At 37.5% G+C, this 19195-nt stretch overlaps 1 protein-coding gene across 3 annotated transcripts in view; it reads right to left on the bottom strand.

Annotated features, from left to right (window-relative positions):
• Positions 1-1702: 1702 nt before the first annotated feature.
• Positions 1703-19195, bottom strand: part of LOC307129486 (collagen alpha-3(VI) chain-like) — a 113111-nt gene continuing 95618 nt past the window's right edge. For all 3 annotated transcript variants that reach the window (XM_079821940.1, XM_079821939.1, XM_079821938.1), the window contains 41 exons: positions 17949-18560; positions 17181-17780; positions 16473-17087; positions 16041-16375; positions 15832-15910; positions 15457-15602; positions 15229-15321; positions 15059-15112; positions 14604-14675; positions 14494-14520; positions 14314-14358; positions 14128-14181; positions 13964-14026; positions 13782-13847; positions 13356-13409; positions 13010-13045; positions 12819-12881; positions 12564-12626; positions 12278-12340; positions 11883-11945; positions 11603-11653; positions 11468-11503; positions 11263-11325; positions 11119-11181; positions 10771-10803; positions 10624-10660; positions 10472-10483; positions 9869-10362; positions 8700-8802; positions 7853-8554; positions 7629-7743; positions 7428-7480; positions 7070-7330; positions 6233-6313; positions 5970-6050; positions 5702-5782; positions 5282-5362; positions 3911-4096; positions 3378-3440; positions 2618-2806; positions 1703-2529 (listed from right to left, as the gene is read on the bottom strand). In XM_079821940.1, coding sequence (XP_079678066.1) covers positions 2489-2529; positions 2618-2806; positions 3378-3440; positions 3911-4096; positions 5282-5362; positions 5702-5782; positions 5970-6050; positions 6233-6313; positions 7070-7330; positions 7428-7480; positions 7629-7743; positions 7853-8554; positions 8700-8802; positions 9869-10362; positions 10472-10483; positions 10624-10660; positions 10771-10803; positions 11119-11181; positions 11263-11325; positions 11468-11503; positions 11603-11653; positions 11883-11945; positions 12278-12340; positions 12564-12626; positions 12819-12881; positions 13010-13045; positions 13356-13409; positions 13782-13847; positions 13964-14026; positions 14128-14181; positions 14314-14358; positions 14494-14520; positions 14604-14675; positions 15059-15112; positions 15229-15321; positions 15457-15602; positions 15832-15910; positions 16041-16375; positions 16473-17087; positions 17181-17780; positions 17949-18560 — 6029 coding nt within the window. In that variant the 3' untranslated portion in view covers positions 1703-2488. The remainder of the gene's footprint in view (positions 2530-2617; positions 2807-3377; positions 3441-3910; positions 4097-5281; positions 5363-5701; positions 5783-5969; positions 6051-6232; positions 6314-7069; positions 7331-7427; positions 7481-7628; positions 7744-7852; positions 8555-8699; positions 8803-9868; positions 10363-10471; positions 10484-10623; positions 10661-10770; positions 10804-11118; positions 11182-11262; positions 11326-11467; positions 11504-11602; positions 11654-11882; positions 11946-12277; positions 12341-12563; positions 12627-12818; positions 12882-13009; positions 13046-13355; positions 13410-13781; positions 13848-13963; positions 14027-14127; positions 14182-14313; positions 14359-14493; positions 14521-14603; positions 14676-15058; positions 15113-15228; positions 15322-15456; positions 15603-15831; positions 15911-16040; positions 16376-16472; positions 17088-17180; positions 17781-17948; positions 18561-19195) is intronic.

Genomic DNA, 19195 nt, shown 5'->3' on the forward strand with positions numbered 1-19195 from the left:
TTATGTGTCCGACGTTGTAGGCCTAAAGAGCGATACCATTTTGCAGCGTTCGCTATAGTAAAGTTGGCCAAGTGGAGTGTGCTGGTGTGAGTGGAGGCAGGGCTAATTTGCATATTCCGCTTATATGAAGCAAGGGTGTGGTTAGATTCAAGCTATTTTAAGGCATGAATCATTTTTGCCCACAGGAAAAAAATGTCATTTTGGTGATCAAAGATTAGTTTTAAGGGATACAATTATTGACTACAGGGGGACTTTAAAAGCAATTTTTCTTTAAATGGTTACAGATTCAGAGGCACTGTATGAATATAATTCTGTTTTGACAATTCATTTCAGCCCTATTAATAGTAAATTCCTCTTGCTTTTCTTTAAAATGTAAGATGTTTTTTTGCATTTAGTTGACACTTTTATCCAAAGCAACATTGCACTGAAGGCACACATTGTATTCAACAGTGCATTGTGCATTCATTTTGTGTAGTACATAAGAAATAATAACTTCTGTTATAAGAAAAAAAATAACTAAATAGGACCATAGTACTTTATAAAACATAGAGCAACTGAAACATGAGACATTGATGAAGTGCAGAATGACAAACACATTAAATCATTGCATAAAATCAGGATAAAAAAAATTCACAATATAAAAATGGTAAAATACAACAGCGATGAAAATGAAAAACTGGCATTCAGCTCTGCAGGAACCTACTGGAAAGCACTGATGCAATTCTTATCCAGTAAACCTCAGCATGGGAAGGGGGCCAGAGGGACTGCTGCAAAGCCCACAAGGCCACGTGCAGATTGTTCAGGACTGAACATAATGCATATATGCTGTTGTGATGGATTTACAAACAGACTGGCAGAGAAAAATGCAACACATGTGCATAACAAATCAGGCTGAGGTGCTATGTAAAGTGTTTACATGGTGATATAAGACGTGCCGACTGACGCACAGCTTAAGAATGGAAAAACAGATAATAATTCATGCATTATCGCCTCAGCTGTTGATGGAGATTATACACTTTCCCATTTTAAGCAATTTACTAATAACCTTATTTTGTGAATATAAATAACTGGAACCGGTTTCAGATGTTTAATAAGGAAGTGCTCCTATGAAAACAAGCTGCATTTTTAAATTCAGAACTTCTAAAAGTGGGTCACATAGAGTTCAGAGTGAAATGTTCCTAAAGTTCTATGGCAACTGGAGATAACAAACTTTGATTTATAAAACGTCTGTTGATGAAGCTGCCTTTCCTCCCCAAACTGTCTTGATTTGGGATAATTTCCATCGTGATAAAATAAAAATACAACTGTTCAAAGGAGAGAGAGGAAATTGCAGCCTTGGTGCAACAGATGAAATCAGAAGCTTGCCTCTTTTTGACATACACTCAGGTTCCTGAACTTTGAATGCGTTGATTCATTTGATTTGATTTTTCAAAGTCTGAACCATGTATCAAGTTGTGGAAACATGCATGCAGGTTAAAGGAAGGAGACAATCTTGTTCATGGAACTATGAAATATAAGCTGCTAATGCTTACTGCATTAAACACAATGCTCTCCCTTGTGCATGCAAAGGTCACATCTGTCCATTTCATTTCTTGTTCTCTTATCATAAAAAGGACATTTTTCTCAGAATTACTCACAGCATTAAAATCACTTTTAAGCTTCTAATGCATTACAAATAGTAAAGAAAGAAAGGACAAAGTTTTATATAAAGACTCATTTATTTATATCTTCCCTTTCCAAGTGAAACAAAGTTAACAAAAAAAACAAAACAAAAAAAAACACCGACCCAAAAAATACAGTTTGAAAAGTACATTCTGGTTGCTTTTTGAAATCAAAACTTGTGTGTTCAGAACTTGTGCAATGATTCCAAAAATGCAGTTATTTTAAAAAATGACATTTGGATTCAGATGATGGTCATTTTATAATTGCCTAATTTGCAAACATCAACATAGCATTTGCTTGGAGATTCAGTGGAGTCAGTGGAGATCTCCAGCGGTTTGACCAGAAAGAGCAATTAAGATTCTTCCTTCCAAGCCGTAAAAACGTAAAAAGGGGACTGCAGTAGGAGCAGACTTTACTAAATGGAACTAAACATGTGAACCTGTCTCATAACTACACAGATTTATTGATTTGTTTTGATCAAGATATCTCCTCAAACAAACCATGTGATTAAAACAGAAAAACATTCTTTAAAAAATAAAACATAAAAAAGCTATTTTGCCCTGGACATTTACACTGGGTTTCATTCAAACCCATACACACAAATAAAACAATTAAAACAATATTAAAGAAACTGTAGCACCAGTACGAAACAAAGAAACTTGTTCTGCTTTTTTTCTTATGTGGAAAATACTACTTCAAGGTTTTCTTTGGATCAAATCCTTTGGCAGGGTCCAGTGCAGGCATCTTGGCTGTGGTGAAGCTTCTAGTTTTAGGTGCTATTTCCTCTGAGTGTTGTCAGCGGTTAGCTTACAGTCTCCATTAGTTCCTATGTTTTAACTGCAGCGATGATCCCTTGTTTAACAGGTGCTGTTAAAAACAAATGATGTTAAAGTCCTGCCTTAAATCAATCTTTACACTATCACTTTGACATGGAATTTTTTTGAAGTAATCTCACCCGCTTTCCCACAGGCCTTCTCACACTCATCTTGTGTATCAAAGCGATTCTGGTTCCCTCCACAACCTCCGTACCAGAAGCGAGTACAGTTTCCACTAAGTGGGTCATAATGCCATTTAAGCATAAATTTAGCACAGGAGCCTTCTTCTTTTGGTAGCTTGCAGATATCCACGCTGGAGTGCAGGGCAGCTGTTAGAGAGCATAGGGAGGAGGCGAAAATGGCAGAATTTAATTCAATATCTAATTATTAGCAAAATCCTTTCAGATATTCTGGACTTCAGTGAGATTTTGGAAAATTTGCACGTTTGTTTTGTTAACTAGATGGCTTCAAGGTTTGTCCTCTGTGGACGCTGGCATTTTATAAGTTATGTCATCTGCAACATTGTTCACTTGATACAACATTTACACTATGCTTCTTTCGAGAGGTCATCAAAAAGTGTTTTGTGGTAAAGTATTGTTCACTAAGGAAAGTGAGTTGCATAACAAGTGTCTCAACATTTTCAAAGGTCTTTGGCAAAAAGGCCGTTCTTAACCTTCACATGGGGCCATATTCTGCATATATATTATTATCCATGAATTCTGTATCTTGTGTAAAACAATATACATCCATCAGAGATCACTACAAATAATCTGATCTCTTCTGAACTGCAAATGTATTACTCCCAGTACAGCATATTTTTAAATAAGTGGCCTAGAACTTGAACATTTCATCCCTCTTGAAACATTTTCAAGAGGTTTCTAGGTGAACCGGTGAACTGACCTGGAGCTGGTGCTGGGGGGAGAACAGCTTTGACCTGCTCTTCACTTGCTTTATGCTCAGCCACTGTGGTAGTAAGAAAAAAAGAATTGAGTTTTCAATAATTTCCTTCTTTCCTTTCCTAAAAATCTTTCATTTTATTGTACTCCCTTTTAAGAGTACTTGGTAGTAGCCACGAGGGAAAGTCTCTATAGTAATACATACAACAGTTATAGCTGGGGAGTTACTGGGTGAATCATACAATTATATCTGAGTAAGGCACTGCTTTTAGTGTGCTGTAAATTATTTAGATTAAATAAATCATCCTATTGACAAGTAGTCTAATTTTGTAGAAAGAGTTTGTTCTAATTTAATCCTATTTTGGGATTTCAGAGTTTTAGACCTTGACATGAGTACTGCAACCTTTAAACTGCTTTTACAGTCTGATTTTATTAATTCATCATTTCTTTGCTCAATCATGAAGTCTCCTAAATTGAGAGAACAGGGAAAATCGATTGCTGCAGTGTTCGGGTCAAGGGGTTAAAGGGCGCACATACCTGTCTTCATGCAGCGTTTGAGGCAATCTGCCTCAGTCTCAAATCTATTGTCATTTCCTCCACAACCTCCATACCAGAACTGTGTACAGATTCCATTCTTTCTGTCAAAGTACCACTTAGCTTGGTAATCTTTGCATGGCAGTCCAGTGTCAAAGTCAAGTGAGCAAGGGTCCATTAAATTGTTAACTGAAACATGCAAACACAGAAACAAACAAAGAGGGTTTATCATGAAAGGGGAAAGACAAAGACAGTTAGTGTTGTCAGTAAAATGAACATATAGTCTGTAAATATTAGGTGATTGTTATAGCTCATTTAAAGGGATTAGCTAATTATTTGAACGGGTTAGCAAAATCACGACTATGCAAACCATGTGTCAATTTCAAATCAAAGCTTGATTTCAAACGGTAATGTTAAGCCTTTCACTTTAGTATTATCAGCACTGTTGGTCCAAGTACCATGATAAAAAAACAGAGACCCTTTTTGAAAAAGCACTTTGAAACACATATACTGTTGTTTCCAGTTCATTTGATTTATATGCTGTACACCCGCCATCTGCAGGTAATTAGTGTGATGTCAGTCTCATTAACTGTGTCTGTGCTAGGGCCATTTCACAAATGTTAGCTTCATAACCCCTATTGAGTAAACATGCCTTTTATGTGAAACAACCATTGTTTTCCTTCAAAGTAAGTATTGCACTTTGTTAGTGGGTTATCAAGTCAAATGACGTGTAGTTCAATATACTCTAGGTTAGTTTATTTATTTATTTTTTAGATGCATTCATGTTAAAAGTCAAACTGCCCTGAATGAGCAGGGGGTTCCCTATTACCAATTTATGAGACAATTATCTCATTGCTTTGCTATGCCAAATGCCTCCATCAGAACAGAATGAAGAAATAATTCACAGCACAGATTCTCCAATACTTCAACACTACAAAACACCCTTTAACGTGCAGTTTTCTAAGCTGTTCTGACATGTATATTTACAAGTTTAACTGTTATTTCATCCTTTAAACAACCAGTACAAAGAATATTGTATATGCAGACATGTCATTGTTGATCTTGCACTAAGCTGATACACAAGAAACCTCTAATGCCATGGGGTTTTTTTATTATCCCAAAACACCCACAATGTTGCTTTGATGTATGATTTAAACAAGATGTTCACAAAAATCCAAATATAAAACTTGTCTGAGAATCTCACAAACAAGTAAATGAAAAACATTCATTCATTTATGCTGACGCATGTGCTGTTTGTTTGTGGAGCGGAATCACAGAAAATATCACGTTTTACATATTAGGCTAAATTGGACATGTACATTTTTTTTTTCTGGTATACAGTAGACCATAGGGTTAATCGTCTGCATCACTTACCCATTTCTGGTTTACTTAAAGGTGCAGTGGACACTATCCCCATTGCTTCACTCGGAACAAGAACCTTTTGTTCTGCTGTTTCTGTTCAAAATGTCCAATATGAAAATAATTAGATCTCACGGAGAGCATTGTTTTCAGCCAACCATAATGTATTCATATTTAAACAGCAAACTATATAACAGTACTAAAGCAAGGGCCATCAAAATAAACAAAGGGGAATACACTAAGAATGAATTACATCGGTTGATTCCAATTACAATTCTGTCAGGACCACTATCATCAAAGATGATTGACAATTTGCATATAGTTTGGATTGGTGGTATGGTTCTGTTCTGGGCAAGATCCATGCAGCCTAGCTTATCCAACCCTTAAAAAGCCTCTTGTTTATATGTTATAGAGAAAATACTTGGCGTTTCTTACTCATTTCGGATTTACTTAAGGGTGCAGAGGGCCCAATCTCCATTGCTTCACTTGGAGCAATAACCTTCTGTTCTGCTGAATCTGTTCAAAAGAAATTGGAGGTTAGCTAAATCCTGCAGGGATCACAGTTTACAGTAATCATAAATGCATTCATACTTATCAAACTCTGAATTATGTAGGGCACAGTCTATCAAAATACAGTATTCACACCGCGTTCTATGTTACATCATATTCAGGAAAAACTGTAATCTTCTATTCTGTCACTTACTAATTTCTGGTTTACTCAAGGGTGCAGTGGACATCAACTCAATCATTTCACTGGCATTAAGATTTTTCTGTTCTGCTGATTCTGTTAAAAATGACAAATTTGAGGTTTACTTTTAACAGTGCTCAGTTTTCTGGCAAGATTTTAAGCATTCAAAGGGTGATTTAAAAAATATATCTTTCTCTATTTGCTCTTCACATGATACTAATCAAATGTGCAAAAAAAAACAAACATGCAATCTGTGGAGCAAAGTCACTGTCACTTACTTGTTTCTGGTTTACTCAAGGGTGCAGTGGGCACAATCCCCATGACGTCACTTACAGTAAGGACCTTCGGCTGTGCTGATTCTGTTCAAAAGGATGAATATGAGGTTAATATCATCCTGCAGAGCTCAACATTAAAAGAACAGGTCACAAAAAAAAGTAAATTAATTCAACAATTCACTCTACTGACGTTGGAAACCTGTATGATTTTTCATGATCAGGGAACATGAAAGATGCTAATTAGCAGGACATCCAGTCTATTTTTTTTAATGAATTAAAATAAATTAGAACTAGGGCTGACCAATCCCCCAAAAAGCTCTAAAACGTAGTCCATATGTCTTGCACTATATAAGTCAAAGCCACCCAATAAGTTTGTGAGAAACAGACCATAAGTTGCTGTTCATGGAAAATGTTGTCTTCACAGATTGCAAATCAACTTCACTAACCAAATAAAGTTTTAGTGCCGTTTCTTCTCCTTTTGTGGAGTTTAGCATACTGTGTTTATAGCTGTATGCAGATGAGGAAACTCTTGTTTCATCTGTCATAAAAATATACCACAAATAATCTGCAGCATCATTTCTGTATAACAACTCAAATGAATCTAGAAAATCTGTTAAATAACTTAATTTGTGTTCCACTGAAATAGTAAAGAAATCATACTGCTTTTTAGGGGAGTAGATTACAATTAAATGTTTTAACCAACTGGTCCTTTAAGGCATATCTTTTCATGTCATTTCATATCTTTTCATACTTATCATAATCTTAACTACATGACAGTACGTTGCTTTAATTCATGACCACATAAACAGTAATTTATGTGAAAAAACATCATGGGCTTACTTGTGGGAACAATGCCTTTGTATGTGCTGGCAACATGACCATTCACATTGTGAGTGTTGACCACTACGTGATAGGTTTGGGCTGCCTCCAGCTCAGTAATGGAGAGATGGCTGCCGGTCACATTTTTTCTCAGTACCAGGCTATGATCCTTCAGACGAGTCACAGTAACCTCATGGGTTGCCTTAGAATCGCCACTCAACCACTGTAGGGAGAATCCACTGGAGGTGACGTTAACCAGATGCAGTTCCTCCATACCTGTTTCTGGACAAAAACACATTCACACAATGTGACATGACTTAAACCCTAAACATTGTTTTATAAACAAATACACGCAACGTACAGTGCATACTGTCAGTACCTTTATGTTTTCTCTCATGAACCTCCTGCTGTCCATAATGCTTCTGGGGTTTCCTGGAAAAAGACGTAATAGAGATATTCACACAGTATATTAACAAACTTAGTATTAACATGAATGCAATTAATTAGCAACTCATACAGTACTGCCTGTCTATGCAGGAGCAACAGGTTTACAGGGAACACTTCTCATATGTATACTCACTCCTCTGTTTGTGGTAAAGTGAACGGCACTTTGTGTGGCTGGTCACTCTGAGGATCACTATGTGACCACTGGCACTTCTTAGAGACTTCAGGCGACAAGTAGAAAGCATTTTCAACTATAGAGAAAGAATAAAGTAACTGTCAGTAACAGGCTAATACATCATTGGACATAACATGCAACTTTCCTAAACATTTTGAGAACGTTAAATGATTTCTCTAACTTACGGCCGAGGTACTTGGGCAACAGTCTGGCAAATGTCTGAATATGGTCATCATAGAAGCCTGTAGGTCTATCCACCCTCTTAAAAAACACATCTGAAGGCTCGCTTGCCATTTGGGCCAGGACACGGATATCACCTGCACTGAACAGCTTTCCAACTGCCATCACCACTATGAAGTACCCTTTGCATTTAACTTCAGTGGCAGCCCTTATTATCCTCTCCTCATGCAGTTCAACTGGTCCAGTCACCAACAGAACTAATACCTTCAAGTGGCGGGGATGTGGCGCCTTCTCAAACACATGTTCAACGGTGCCTTCAAGAGCAGCTGCAAGGGCACGCCCTCCCTCCAGCTGGTGCATCTTATCCTGTAAGAAGCTTCGGACACTGTCTGGTGACTTGTGATCTGTCAAACCAAAGGCCACGCTGATGGGAATGCCACTACCATTGTGCAAGTATTCATAAGGTGCATGCTGGACAAGTGCCACTCGAGCATGGTGGGTAGTGCTGGTTGGCTCAGGGGACATCTCTAGCTGTTCTATCATTAGAGCCACATATTGCTTTATCTCTAAGAAGACGGAGGGCCAGGTGCTCTCTGAGCTATCGAGAATGAAGGCCATGTCGATGTCCAAGTCAGTGGCGGGATTCCTCCGGTCTCGGATTCCACTTGGAGGAATATAATCACAGATCTGATCTGGGGCACAGAAGTCTAAAAGAATTGTGACAGATGAAATATTACATTCAAAAATTCTCTTTTGCTACTGTTTTGCCAAAGTTTATATTCATATGATTTAAATTAGTTTGGTGGATTTTCTTTTTATGTTCAACGGCCGTAAACATGATAACAGTTTTACCCAGGCAGATATGGCAGGTCATGATCTTCTTGATTACATTGTTGTATTCAGCACTTCCAGGTGAAGGTAGGACAATAATTTGGGCTAATGCAGTGTTGTTAAGCTGAAACAGAGTAAATGTGACAATGATATGCTTTAATTTACACCAAATATCTAATCAGAACATCGGTTATGTCAAGTTTTCACTTTCCTACTGTAGCACTAAAACACTTGAAGGTGAAGGTGTGAAGGACTAAAACACTTCACCGAAGGTGTGAAGTTACTTGATATATTTTTTAAATCACAGTTGTTGAGCATATGATCTGAAATTTTTAAGCTAAGTATTAAAAGATTAGTTCACTTTAAAATGAAAATTACCCCATGATATACTCACCCTCAAGACATCCTGGGTGTATATGACTTTCTTCTTTCTGATGAACACAATCGGAGATATATTAATAAATATCCTGATGTTTCCAAGCTTTATAATGGCAGTGAACGGGGCTCACAATTTTGAAGCTCAAAAAAGTGCATCCATCCATCATAAATGTACTCCGCACGGCTCCGGGGGGTTAATAAATCCTTCTGACGTGAAAACATTTTTAAAGAAAAATATCCATATTTAAAACGTATTAAAGTAAAATATCTAGCTCCCGCCAGACCGCTTTCCGGTATCAACTTACGGAAAAAGCGTAACTGACGTGACATATGATGTAGGACGTAGCGTAAGTGTTTTGAACTTCGAGAGGCGTCACACCCCATTCAGAGCCATTCACTGTCATTATAAAGCTAGGAATCAGGATATTTATTAATATAACTCTGATTGTGTTCATCAGAAAGAAGAAAGTCATATACACTTAGGATGGCTTGAGAGTGAGTAAATCAGGGAGTAATTGTCATTTTAAAGTGAACTAATCCTTTAAGGCAGAGGCCAACACCAAAGTAAAGTTACACAATATATATATTTCAGTACATAGAGGTCAAGCTTATACTGTATACTGAGGCAATAAAACAACTACTCTCACGATGGCCCATCATGGGAACAGAATTCTAAAGTGTAAAGACAGAGGGCATTCATACAAGGACAGCTGATGAAGCCACATAGATGAGTGACTAAATGGAAAAGGAATGAAACTAGTTCTTATTCTTAAAGACACCAATTACAATATTTGCCCTTCTGCTGCTCCTACCTTCAAGGCTCTTGTGAGTTGACGATCTTCGCGGTTAAGAAGGAATACAGAGGAAATTCCTGCATCGTAGAGGCGCAGAGCAGCGTCACTGAATTCTTGTGTGACAGTAACAGGGCCGTTGACAAAGAAAACAGCAACCTTGCGCACAAGGAAGCCACTGCGAACTCTCTTGAAGGTGTTCTGTGCAACAAAGTTCATGGCTGCATCCAAGCTGCGCTTCTTACGGGTCAGCAGAGCCTGGAGCCCTTGAACTCGCTCAACAAGTGCGCGCTTCTTCTGGGTATCTGCAAAGCGTATCTCGGTAGTCACCTCATTGTTGTAGAGTGCTAGAGCAACACGGGCACCTCGGGGACAATTGCTCTCAGCAATAGTGATGTCACTGACCAAGCGAAGAACAGTGTCCCGCATGTTGTTGAAAGCAGGGCGTGATACACCATCTGATGCATCCAGGGCAAAGGCCAACTCAGTGGGGTATAGGGGACATTCCTGAGCACCTAAGGAATTAAATATTCAAAAGCTGAACTGGAAGTTATTATGTAATGAGGGTTTTAAACTCTATCAGCACAGTGCAAATGCAGAATAAATTGTTCAATATTCACTTACCATAACAGCAAGCTAAAAAAAATAAAAAAATAAATAAGAATAAGAAAGATTTCAAAACCTTAAAGGATAACTATAAGAAAGTCAACAACTAGTCAATTAAAACTATAACTCAAACTATAAGAATGGCAATACTGGAGAGTCAATATACTTACGACAGTTATCCCTAATTTTCTTGACCAGATCACATTGCTGTAAGGACAAAAAAAAAAAAAATGTTTTAGCATTAATTTTCCAAAAGTTTAAGTAGGAATAAACAATAAAGACAATTATATAAAGTGAAAGAAAGGAAAAGTACATACCACTGCACCAACTCCTCTGGGTCCTTTAAGACCCTGTTTTTAACAAAAGAAAAAAATCAGGGGTGAAAAAAAAGAAACACTTTCTCAACAGCTGAACGCAGCTGGGTAGAGTAATCTGGATTTATTCCAAAGAGCATTTTTGGCGCCAAACTAATGTCTGTCACTAGTTTTTTCAAAATCAACAGCTTGAGCAAATTGCACACTTTGTAAGAAAGTACATCCCAAGTTTCATGGCTCAACTGAGCTACATTGTTAATTTAAAGTACTCATTCCTGTATTGAAAGATTTTTTAACAGAATTTATCTGAAAACGTCAAAAAACAGTATTGTATCAAAGCGTGGCGCTTACATAGGGCCCAGGGTATCCAATATCTCCCTTTTGACCAGGCCCACCACGTCCTCCTGAGGTACCCTACACAAACATATTATCTGTCATTACTGGCAATATGGACATAATGACCTCATAAAAAACAGTTCAATCAAGATTACTCACCCTCTGGCCATTGTTTCCTCTAGGTCCAGGTCCTCCTTTTGAACCAGGGTCACCTGCCTCACCCTTTCAATCGATTAAGATTTAACATTTAGTTACTTCTATTGTTTTGCACAGCAGAACTTTAAGGGAGTACATTAGTATGAAAACTATTGAATATCCTGTAAAACATTCAAGGCTGCAGTGCAGACAACTTCAGTAATCTCACCTTTAGACCAAGAAAACCAGGGAAACCTTCATCACCCTAAAACAACATTACATTATGTTTAGAGTAAAATACATTTTGAGTAAATAGTACTTAAGCACTATACTAACAAATTGTTATACACAAACACACACTCACCTTTCTTCCTTTAGGACCAGGTACGCCAAACCCATCTCGTCCATCCTCACCCTGTATACACAGGAAATCTAATTTGTATTCTGAATTTAACTACCGACCTAGACCAATCTGCTAATATACAGTAGATTGGTCTGATAAATGTGTTATATGTTTTGAAATTGAAATGCTAATGTTTATAATTATTCTATCTATTCATCAATGTCTCACTACTATGCTAATGTTATTATTTTTGCTATAATGTATTTGGTATGACTGGTGCAGACTGTGACTCCATACTTACAGGCTCCCCACGGGGTCCCTGGGGTCCAACAACACCTTTAGGTCCTGACTCCCCTGGTTCACCCTTTAAAGTGAAGAAATTTTTTTATTTAATATATTTTTATAAATAATAAGGTATAAAAGGTGCAATGGTGATACACAGAGAAGTTAAGATAGCTAAGATAACCCTAGTGTAACAGCTGAAAGAGCACCCTACTTCTCACACTATGCACTGAAAAAAAGTGAGTTAATTTCCTCTGCCCAAATTGTACAAATACAAACTCTCCATAAACTTTGCTTTAGGTCGACAGTGAGATGTTTTCTTTAAAAAATTGCTTAAGCTTGCCAATGGTAACTGGAGTATGAGAGTGTAACTGTTTTGGCAAAGGAATTGCTGATGCTAAAGATGACCAGTACCTTACGGCCAAGAGCACCTCTTCTACCCTTTTCTCCAGCAGGTCCTGGCAGTCCTCCTGGTCCCTAAAAATAAATAGAAAATAAGATGAATGCTTTCCTCATATAAAGCACAATATTTTTCTTTTCATTTGTTAAGTAATAAACTCAAAACATGTTTAGTGAAAGTCTAAAAATGTTAAAGTTATTAAAAATGTTGTCTGCAGCCAAATTCATAATCCTTGTTACAATCACTTTTTTAGTAGCAGAGAAAACAAGGAAAAGAACATGCTTAAACTTCTTCTCTTACCCTTGGACCAGGGTTTCCATCCTCTCCTCTAACACCAGGTGCTCCAATTGGTCCAGCGGGACCCTAAAATAAGTACAGATACGTAATATTTCTATTATGTATTATATATTTTCTATTTGATAATAAAACTGCAGGACAAGTGTGCAAATATGCATGAAAAAAGTAACCAGATTGGAACCATTATGTTTGCATATCTAACATGTCATGGGGTCATTTGTTTTGCACAACTGCTTTTTACAACTTTGAAAAATTTACCCGAGGTCCTCCAATTCCCGTCTCTCCTGCTAAGCCATCACTTCCGGGCCTTCCAGCCGCACCCTAAAGATGCAACAGTGCCATCAATAAAAAAACAACAACAGTTGAAGAAGTTCTTATTGGATTTCTATGGGAGTGTTAAAATAAAGTTTATTTCCATCAATGACATGGAATAGCTTATGTCTACTTACAGCTTGACCAGGAGGTCCCCTTCTACCATTAGAGCCCTTTTTCAAAAGAGAAGGTGAATAATATTATGAACAGAACATCTGTCAATCACCATTTCATGGTCTGATACAAAACATTTCAAATCATGTATTGCGATAGATAATAGGGCTTAAACTTGAGGTAACAAGTACTAATCTGAATGGTTATTAAAGCCAAATGATATATTTAAATTAGTTTATCTCATAATAGTGTACACATTTCTTTGGACTCTTTAGGTTCTAAACATTTGATTGAGCTGAGGGGTTTTAAGAGAATATTTATGAACTGGTTAAGTTAGAAAAGATGATCCCTTTGGTCAAGGAAGCTTACCAGTCTGCCTGGTTCACCAGGACCTCCCTTATTTCCGTCCACCCCTGGCTCTCCCTAAAGAAAACACTTCAATGAACTCCAAAAATTGCATTACAGTTGTGCATTTTATTCACAAAGATACAAACACACATTTTATAGAACACACTGTCACAACGTGCAGAAACTAGTAAGTCTTACAGCTATGACCATGGCCAGAAATTAAAATTACATATAATGAGAAATAATAGTCTAATTGAATGAGTAGTAATTAATATAACAGCTTATTTGACTATAGGGCAGAACTATAAATGAAACTAAGCTGAAGCTTTTTACTTTACTATATTGATGCATGAACATTTTCTATGGTCCTGACCAGGCACAATCAAATAAATAGAAGAATCCACCAGAATGACTGATAAACTAAGTTAAAAAAATAATTGACCATACCGCTGGGCCAGCATCGCCTGGGTCACCTTTTGGTCCCCTCTGGTTGTTGTCTATTCCTGGGGTGCCCTATAACAAAAAGAACAACAACATAACATTTTTTCTTATTGAATGAACTCATTCTGAATTACGACAAATTCTTGAGTAATTAAGACAGAGGACATTTCTGACTATATATAACATACTGGATCACCACGTATTCCAGTCTGACCAACATCTCCTGCCTGGCCTTTGGTCCCTTTAGGCCCCTAGAAACACACACAAAAAATATCAGATAAACTCTTATTTTTTTTATTTTACATTTGTTCTCCACATGACTCTATCCACGACTATATTCTATATGACTTACCCTTTGGCCAGGGTTTCCTCTATCTCCTGGAGGGCCAACAACACCACTTTTTCCCTGAAAGACAACAACAGATTTTAACTGGCATTCACCGAGAACACTGACTGCAAACCATTGTACAATGTATCACTGAAAAAGGTTTTCTGGGGAAAAAAAAGCATTAAACATGTTTACGAGACAGCAGCTAACCTCTTCTCCATTGATTCCATCTAAACCAATCTCTCCAATTTCACCCTAAAAGAAAAATGTTTTATTAATTAAACATATTCTTTTAATGTGATGAAATGTAAATGTTAATGCTAATTACAGTAATATATATTCAATATTCAACACAAGTAATATATATATATATATAAAAGGAGTTCTTACTTTTTCACCATTGTATCCTCGAGATCCCTAGAAAAAAATTGGATAAGTCAATCAATATGTTTTAGCCATAATATGCCTTCTTAAGTGAGATTTACTTGAAGTGTACTCACTTTAACACCTCTTTGACCTGGACATCCTTGGAATCCTTGAGTTCCATTTACACCAGGTGGACCTCTCTCTCCCTGTAAAAATATAGATGATCACAATCATGAGAACAGACCACATGCACAAACATTTGACAACATGTTACCTTCTAATTAAACAATGCACATTGAGTTAATGACAATGGCCAACTTTAAGGTTGCTGATAGATTCATAAATCATCACATTATTTGTAATCTGATTACATAACATGCATTACTTGTAACATGCTACCCCAACACTGTACAAAGATACTGTATGTATAGGATCTGTCTATTTATTCTTTTTATTAGTGTATTCTGGAAAATAGGTTTAAGTGTAGTAAGAAACTGGAAAATTAGAATCAAATGAGAAGCTACATGTGGAATCACACGACAAAAGAGAGTGAAAAAAGATGCCTGGTAGATAACTAATATATGCTCACCGGACCACCTTCATCACCTGGATGTCCACTGAAGCCCTGACCACCAGATTGACCCTATAGACAATAACACATGGACACATGGACATGAGTCAACACTGAGAAAATATCAGAATTTTCACCTTTGTTCTAGCCTAAAATATGTTGTTTCTTAAAAGAAGAATGAATTTGACCTTTGGTCCAGGAACACCAGCAGCTCCTCTGTCCCCTCTCTGGCCATTACACTTGCATGGAACAGAACAGCATTCCCGCTCAGCAATGTTATCCTTAAAAAGAGATTATTATAATTATTTTTTTTACAATTATAATCATATTAGATAAACATATTTATCTATTTTTGCCATTGAGGTAGGTCATCCCTTAGTTTGCCTATTTAACTGAGCAATGAGGATAGTTCTTACCAGTTCTTCTAGAAGCTCATAATCCAAGTCCATGAGGTTGACACGCAGAGGTCGTGTGTACCTGAAGCCACGCCCAAATTCCAGGAGAACAGCTTCTTCAAATCGTGGTACTTTCTCCAGTGCAACAAGAATGAAACTACTAACACCTTAAAAAAAGAAAGAAAAGCAATATTGAAATGTGAGTGGTAACATATTGTGAGATGTCATCTGGTGACATTCTAAAAGTATCAGAGAATAAAGACATAAATAAACTGATACAATAATAATCAATAAAGAAACTTATTGTATTATTAAAATCTACTGATAATTGATTGTGAAGTTACGTAGTTCATCATACATTTTCATATTTACATGTATAATCATGATTATGCTTACCAGCTAAACGCATCTGTTCAACTCGCTCTTTCAGAATGTTGTACTGGGCATCTAATCCATCAGTTAGGTGGATCACAACCTTTATGAATGTAAAACCACAATTAATTTAATTTATAGCACAGATAATTTTTTATAAATATACAGAGATAATACATACATTATGGTTAGATTTTGAGGTTAAAGCTTTGCCTTGAAAGAAAAGGATGTACCTTGATACTGTCTGAAGGCTGATTCTTCAATCTATCAGCATATGCCTTGATTGTGGCACCATTCAGAACAAAAGGTCCACGATTTCGGAGGGCCTTGAAGGGCTCAAGAAGCTCTGTGTGTCTGTTGGTGAAGTCCAGCTGAACAGGCTCTGAGGCAGAGTCCATCGCTAACATGCCCACTTGTATTGAGGGAGCCTGGCCAGAAGTACAGCTGATGGGCTGTATCTGGGTAATGCGTTGAAGAATAGCAGCCACCTTTGACTCTAGTGATCTCTGAGCAAGAAAAATGTTCTGAGCAGCCACATCAAACCCCACAAGAACATCCAACTTGCATGCTGCCAGGGAGTAAAAAGAGATGGGGATTGATGACAATCAAGAGTAAAACTCTGTTCAGAACACTTAAACTGAACATTTAAACTTAAACAAACAAACCTCTTGGAGCATCCTTTACTCCAGTGCACAGTCCTATTCCTTTCACCTCATCATCAAGTGTTTCCAAAATCTGCTCATTCAGCTCAGAGAGCCCTTGGAAGGTGCTGGCCCGGGCCACTGTAGTAGCTTCACTGCCCAAATTATTGATCTCGTCCTCAATATCACCCACCCCAACAGCATAGATGCGCACACCACTGGCTTTGAGACCTAATGCGGCTGTTTTGCTGTCATCCCTTGACCGTCCACCAGTGACTACCATTAGGATCTGTTGAATTCCCTCATCCTTCCGACTGCCTCTTTCTTTTACAAAATGTGTTCTCTGAACATGGCGAATGGCATTGCCTGTTTTAATTTCTCGACCTCCCTTGTACTCTACTAGAGTTATAGCATTGATAATATCATCCTTATTTTTGTAGGTGTTGAGGAAGAATACATCGGTCACATCAGTAGCATAATGTGCTAGACCAATCTGAAGTTTGTCTCTCTCGGTAAAGAACAGGTCAATTAAATTGAGAATGAATTCCATGACCTCTTTGAAATTTTCCTTGCCAAGATTGATTGAGCCATCAACCAAAAAGACAATGTCAGCAGCCTTGGCCTGTGGGAGTCCAGAAGCTACGGGGAAACCAGACAAAATAAAAAAAAATTATAATACACTCATCATGTACAGTATGTCTAACATAACAATAACATTAATGCTCCACTTACTTGGCTCTTCAAACTCAGTGGGAGGTTCCACTGTAATCGTTCCATTAAGTCTGGCAATAAACTTGCTCTCTATGTTTGGAAGATTTGGGAAAGTAGACACTTGCAGGACGTCATCAGAAGTGGTGGCAATTTGTGCGAGCTGTCTTGTGTCTGCATTTTCTGTACCAATTCCTATACAATTGACCTGAGCGCCTTTGAGAATTGAGCCAGAAATGGATACATCAGATGTTGACCTTCCACCAGTGAGCACAACCAAGTGCTGGGAAGCCTGTGCTAGACGTACCCCAGCAGAAGCCTGGAGCTCATTTCGAAGCACATAGTTTATTGCCTCAGCTAGGTCAGCACCACGTCCACCCATGTGACGCAGTCTTTTAATTGCAGAGATGACAGATTGCTTGTTGTCGTGGGAGTTCAAAGAGAATTCAGTTTTAGGTCTTTGACCATACTGTACCAGAGCCACGCGAACTTGGTCAGGTCGTACATCAAGCTGATCAACCACTTTCAAGATAAAGTCGCGAATGTGAGCAACACCACTTTGTCCAACACTGTCGGAGCCATCAATGAGGAAGATGATGTCCTTTCTTCCAAAATTAAGTGTGACTGATAAGAAACAAAAATGAAATTAACTAGTACATTTACTGCATATTCTATTAAAGTTATGTGCTTGTGTAAAAATAAGCATGACATGACTAAATTGGACATGAAATATTTTGATAATGTTGATTAACCGGAAATAACTTTTTAATAAAATCAGAAAAAGCAGAATACCTCTTGGAACAGGGGGGGTCGAAATTTCATCTCTGGTCATGGTACTGACTTTGGTCAAAAGTTGTTGTTCCACACTTGGAAGTTCCCGGAAGTCTCTAATGGTGTATGTTAGTTCTGGACTAAAAGAAATTAATCTTAGCTCCTCTGCATCAGCATTATGAGCTCCAACTGCTAAGGGAGCAACACGGCTTAACTTCAGTTGGTTAGCAGGACCAGATACGTCATCATTCGACTTTCCCCCGGTTACCAGGATGAGAAACTGGGGCACACCCTCTTCTACACGGCTTCCAGCAGATCTTTGATAGATGTTCTTTGATACATATTCCAGAGCTTTGCCAGTGTTAAGCTGATTGCCACCTTTGCTTTTCATTCTTCGTATTGCTTGACGAACTTCCTCCTTGGTGGAGTACTCATTGAGGAGAAATTCCATTTTGGTATCATCACTGTACTGCACAACTGAGACCCTCACATTGTCGAGACCCACATCCAACTTCTCCACCACTCGCTGAACCATGTCTCTTATGGCAGGGAACTCAGCACGCATCTTTGTTGTGCCATCAATAAGGAAAACAACATCCCTCTTATCTCCACGAGGTACTGAAATTGTAACATCTGTTTTGAAATAAAGAGAAAAAAAAACATATATATATATATATAAAATAATTATGACAATAACAATAGCCATAACAATAATAAATATACATTAATTAATACACAAATTAAACTGAGAGTCTGACCTAGTGGTAATTTCATCAGCTATTGTTTTATTTAGTTTTAGACATTCTCTTGATTTGTGCTTATAGCTGAAAGTGCAACAATAAATACATTTCTCAAATGACAACAATCCTTGTGATTATATTTTTGAGCAAAATAATCGGGATTATCAATGCAGCATGACGAAAACATGACTACGTTTTTTCATTGACAAAAACTAGACTAAAATGCTCAGACATTTAGTCGACTAAAACTTGACTAAACAAAAAAAGGACAAGGTTGACTAAATATGATAAAAAACTAAAAAGCACATTTCACACAGAGTTGCACAAATTTAAAGACCCCCTGTGGTGAAAATCAAGTTTTTAATGTTGTTTATATGTCTATGTGGTGTTTTAAATACGCTTTAAGTCAAATCATGCGCAAATTCATAAGTCAACAATATGCTGAGTATTTTCTCCTTAAAACTGCAGTGAAAAGAAGACGCTGGTGTTTCTTATGTCACAAACTAACTTGTAACCAATCGTGTCAAC

Source organism: Gobio gobio (assembly GCF_949357685.1).
Source record: "Gobio gobio genome assembly, chromosome: 7".
NCBI lineage: Eukaryota > Metazoa > Chordata > Actinopteri > Cypriniformes > Gobionidae > Gobio > Gobio gobio.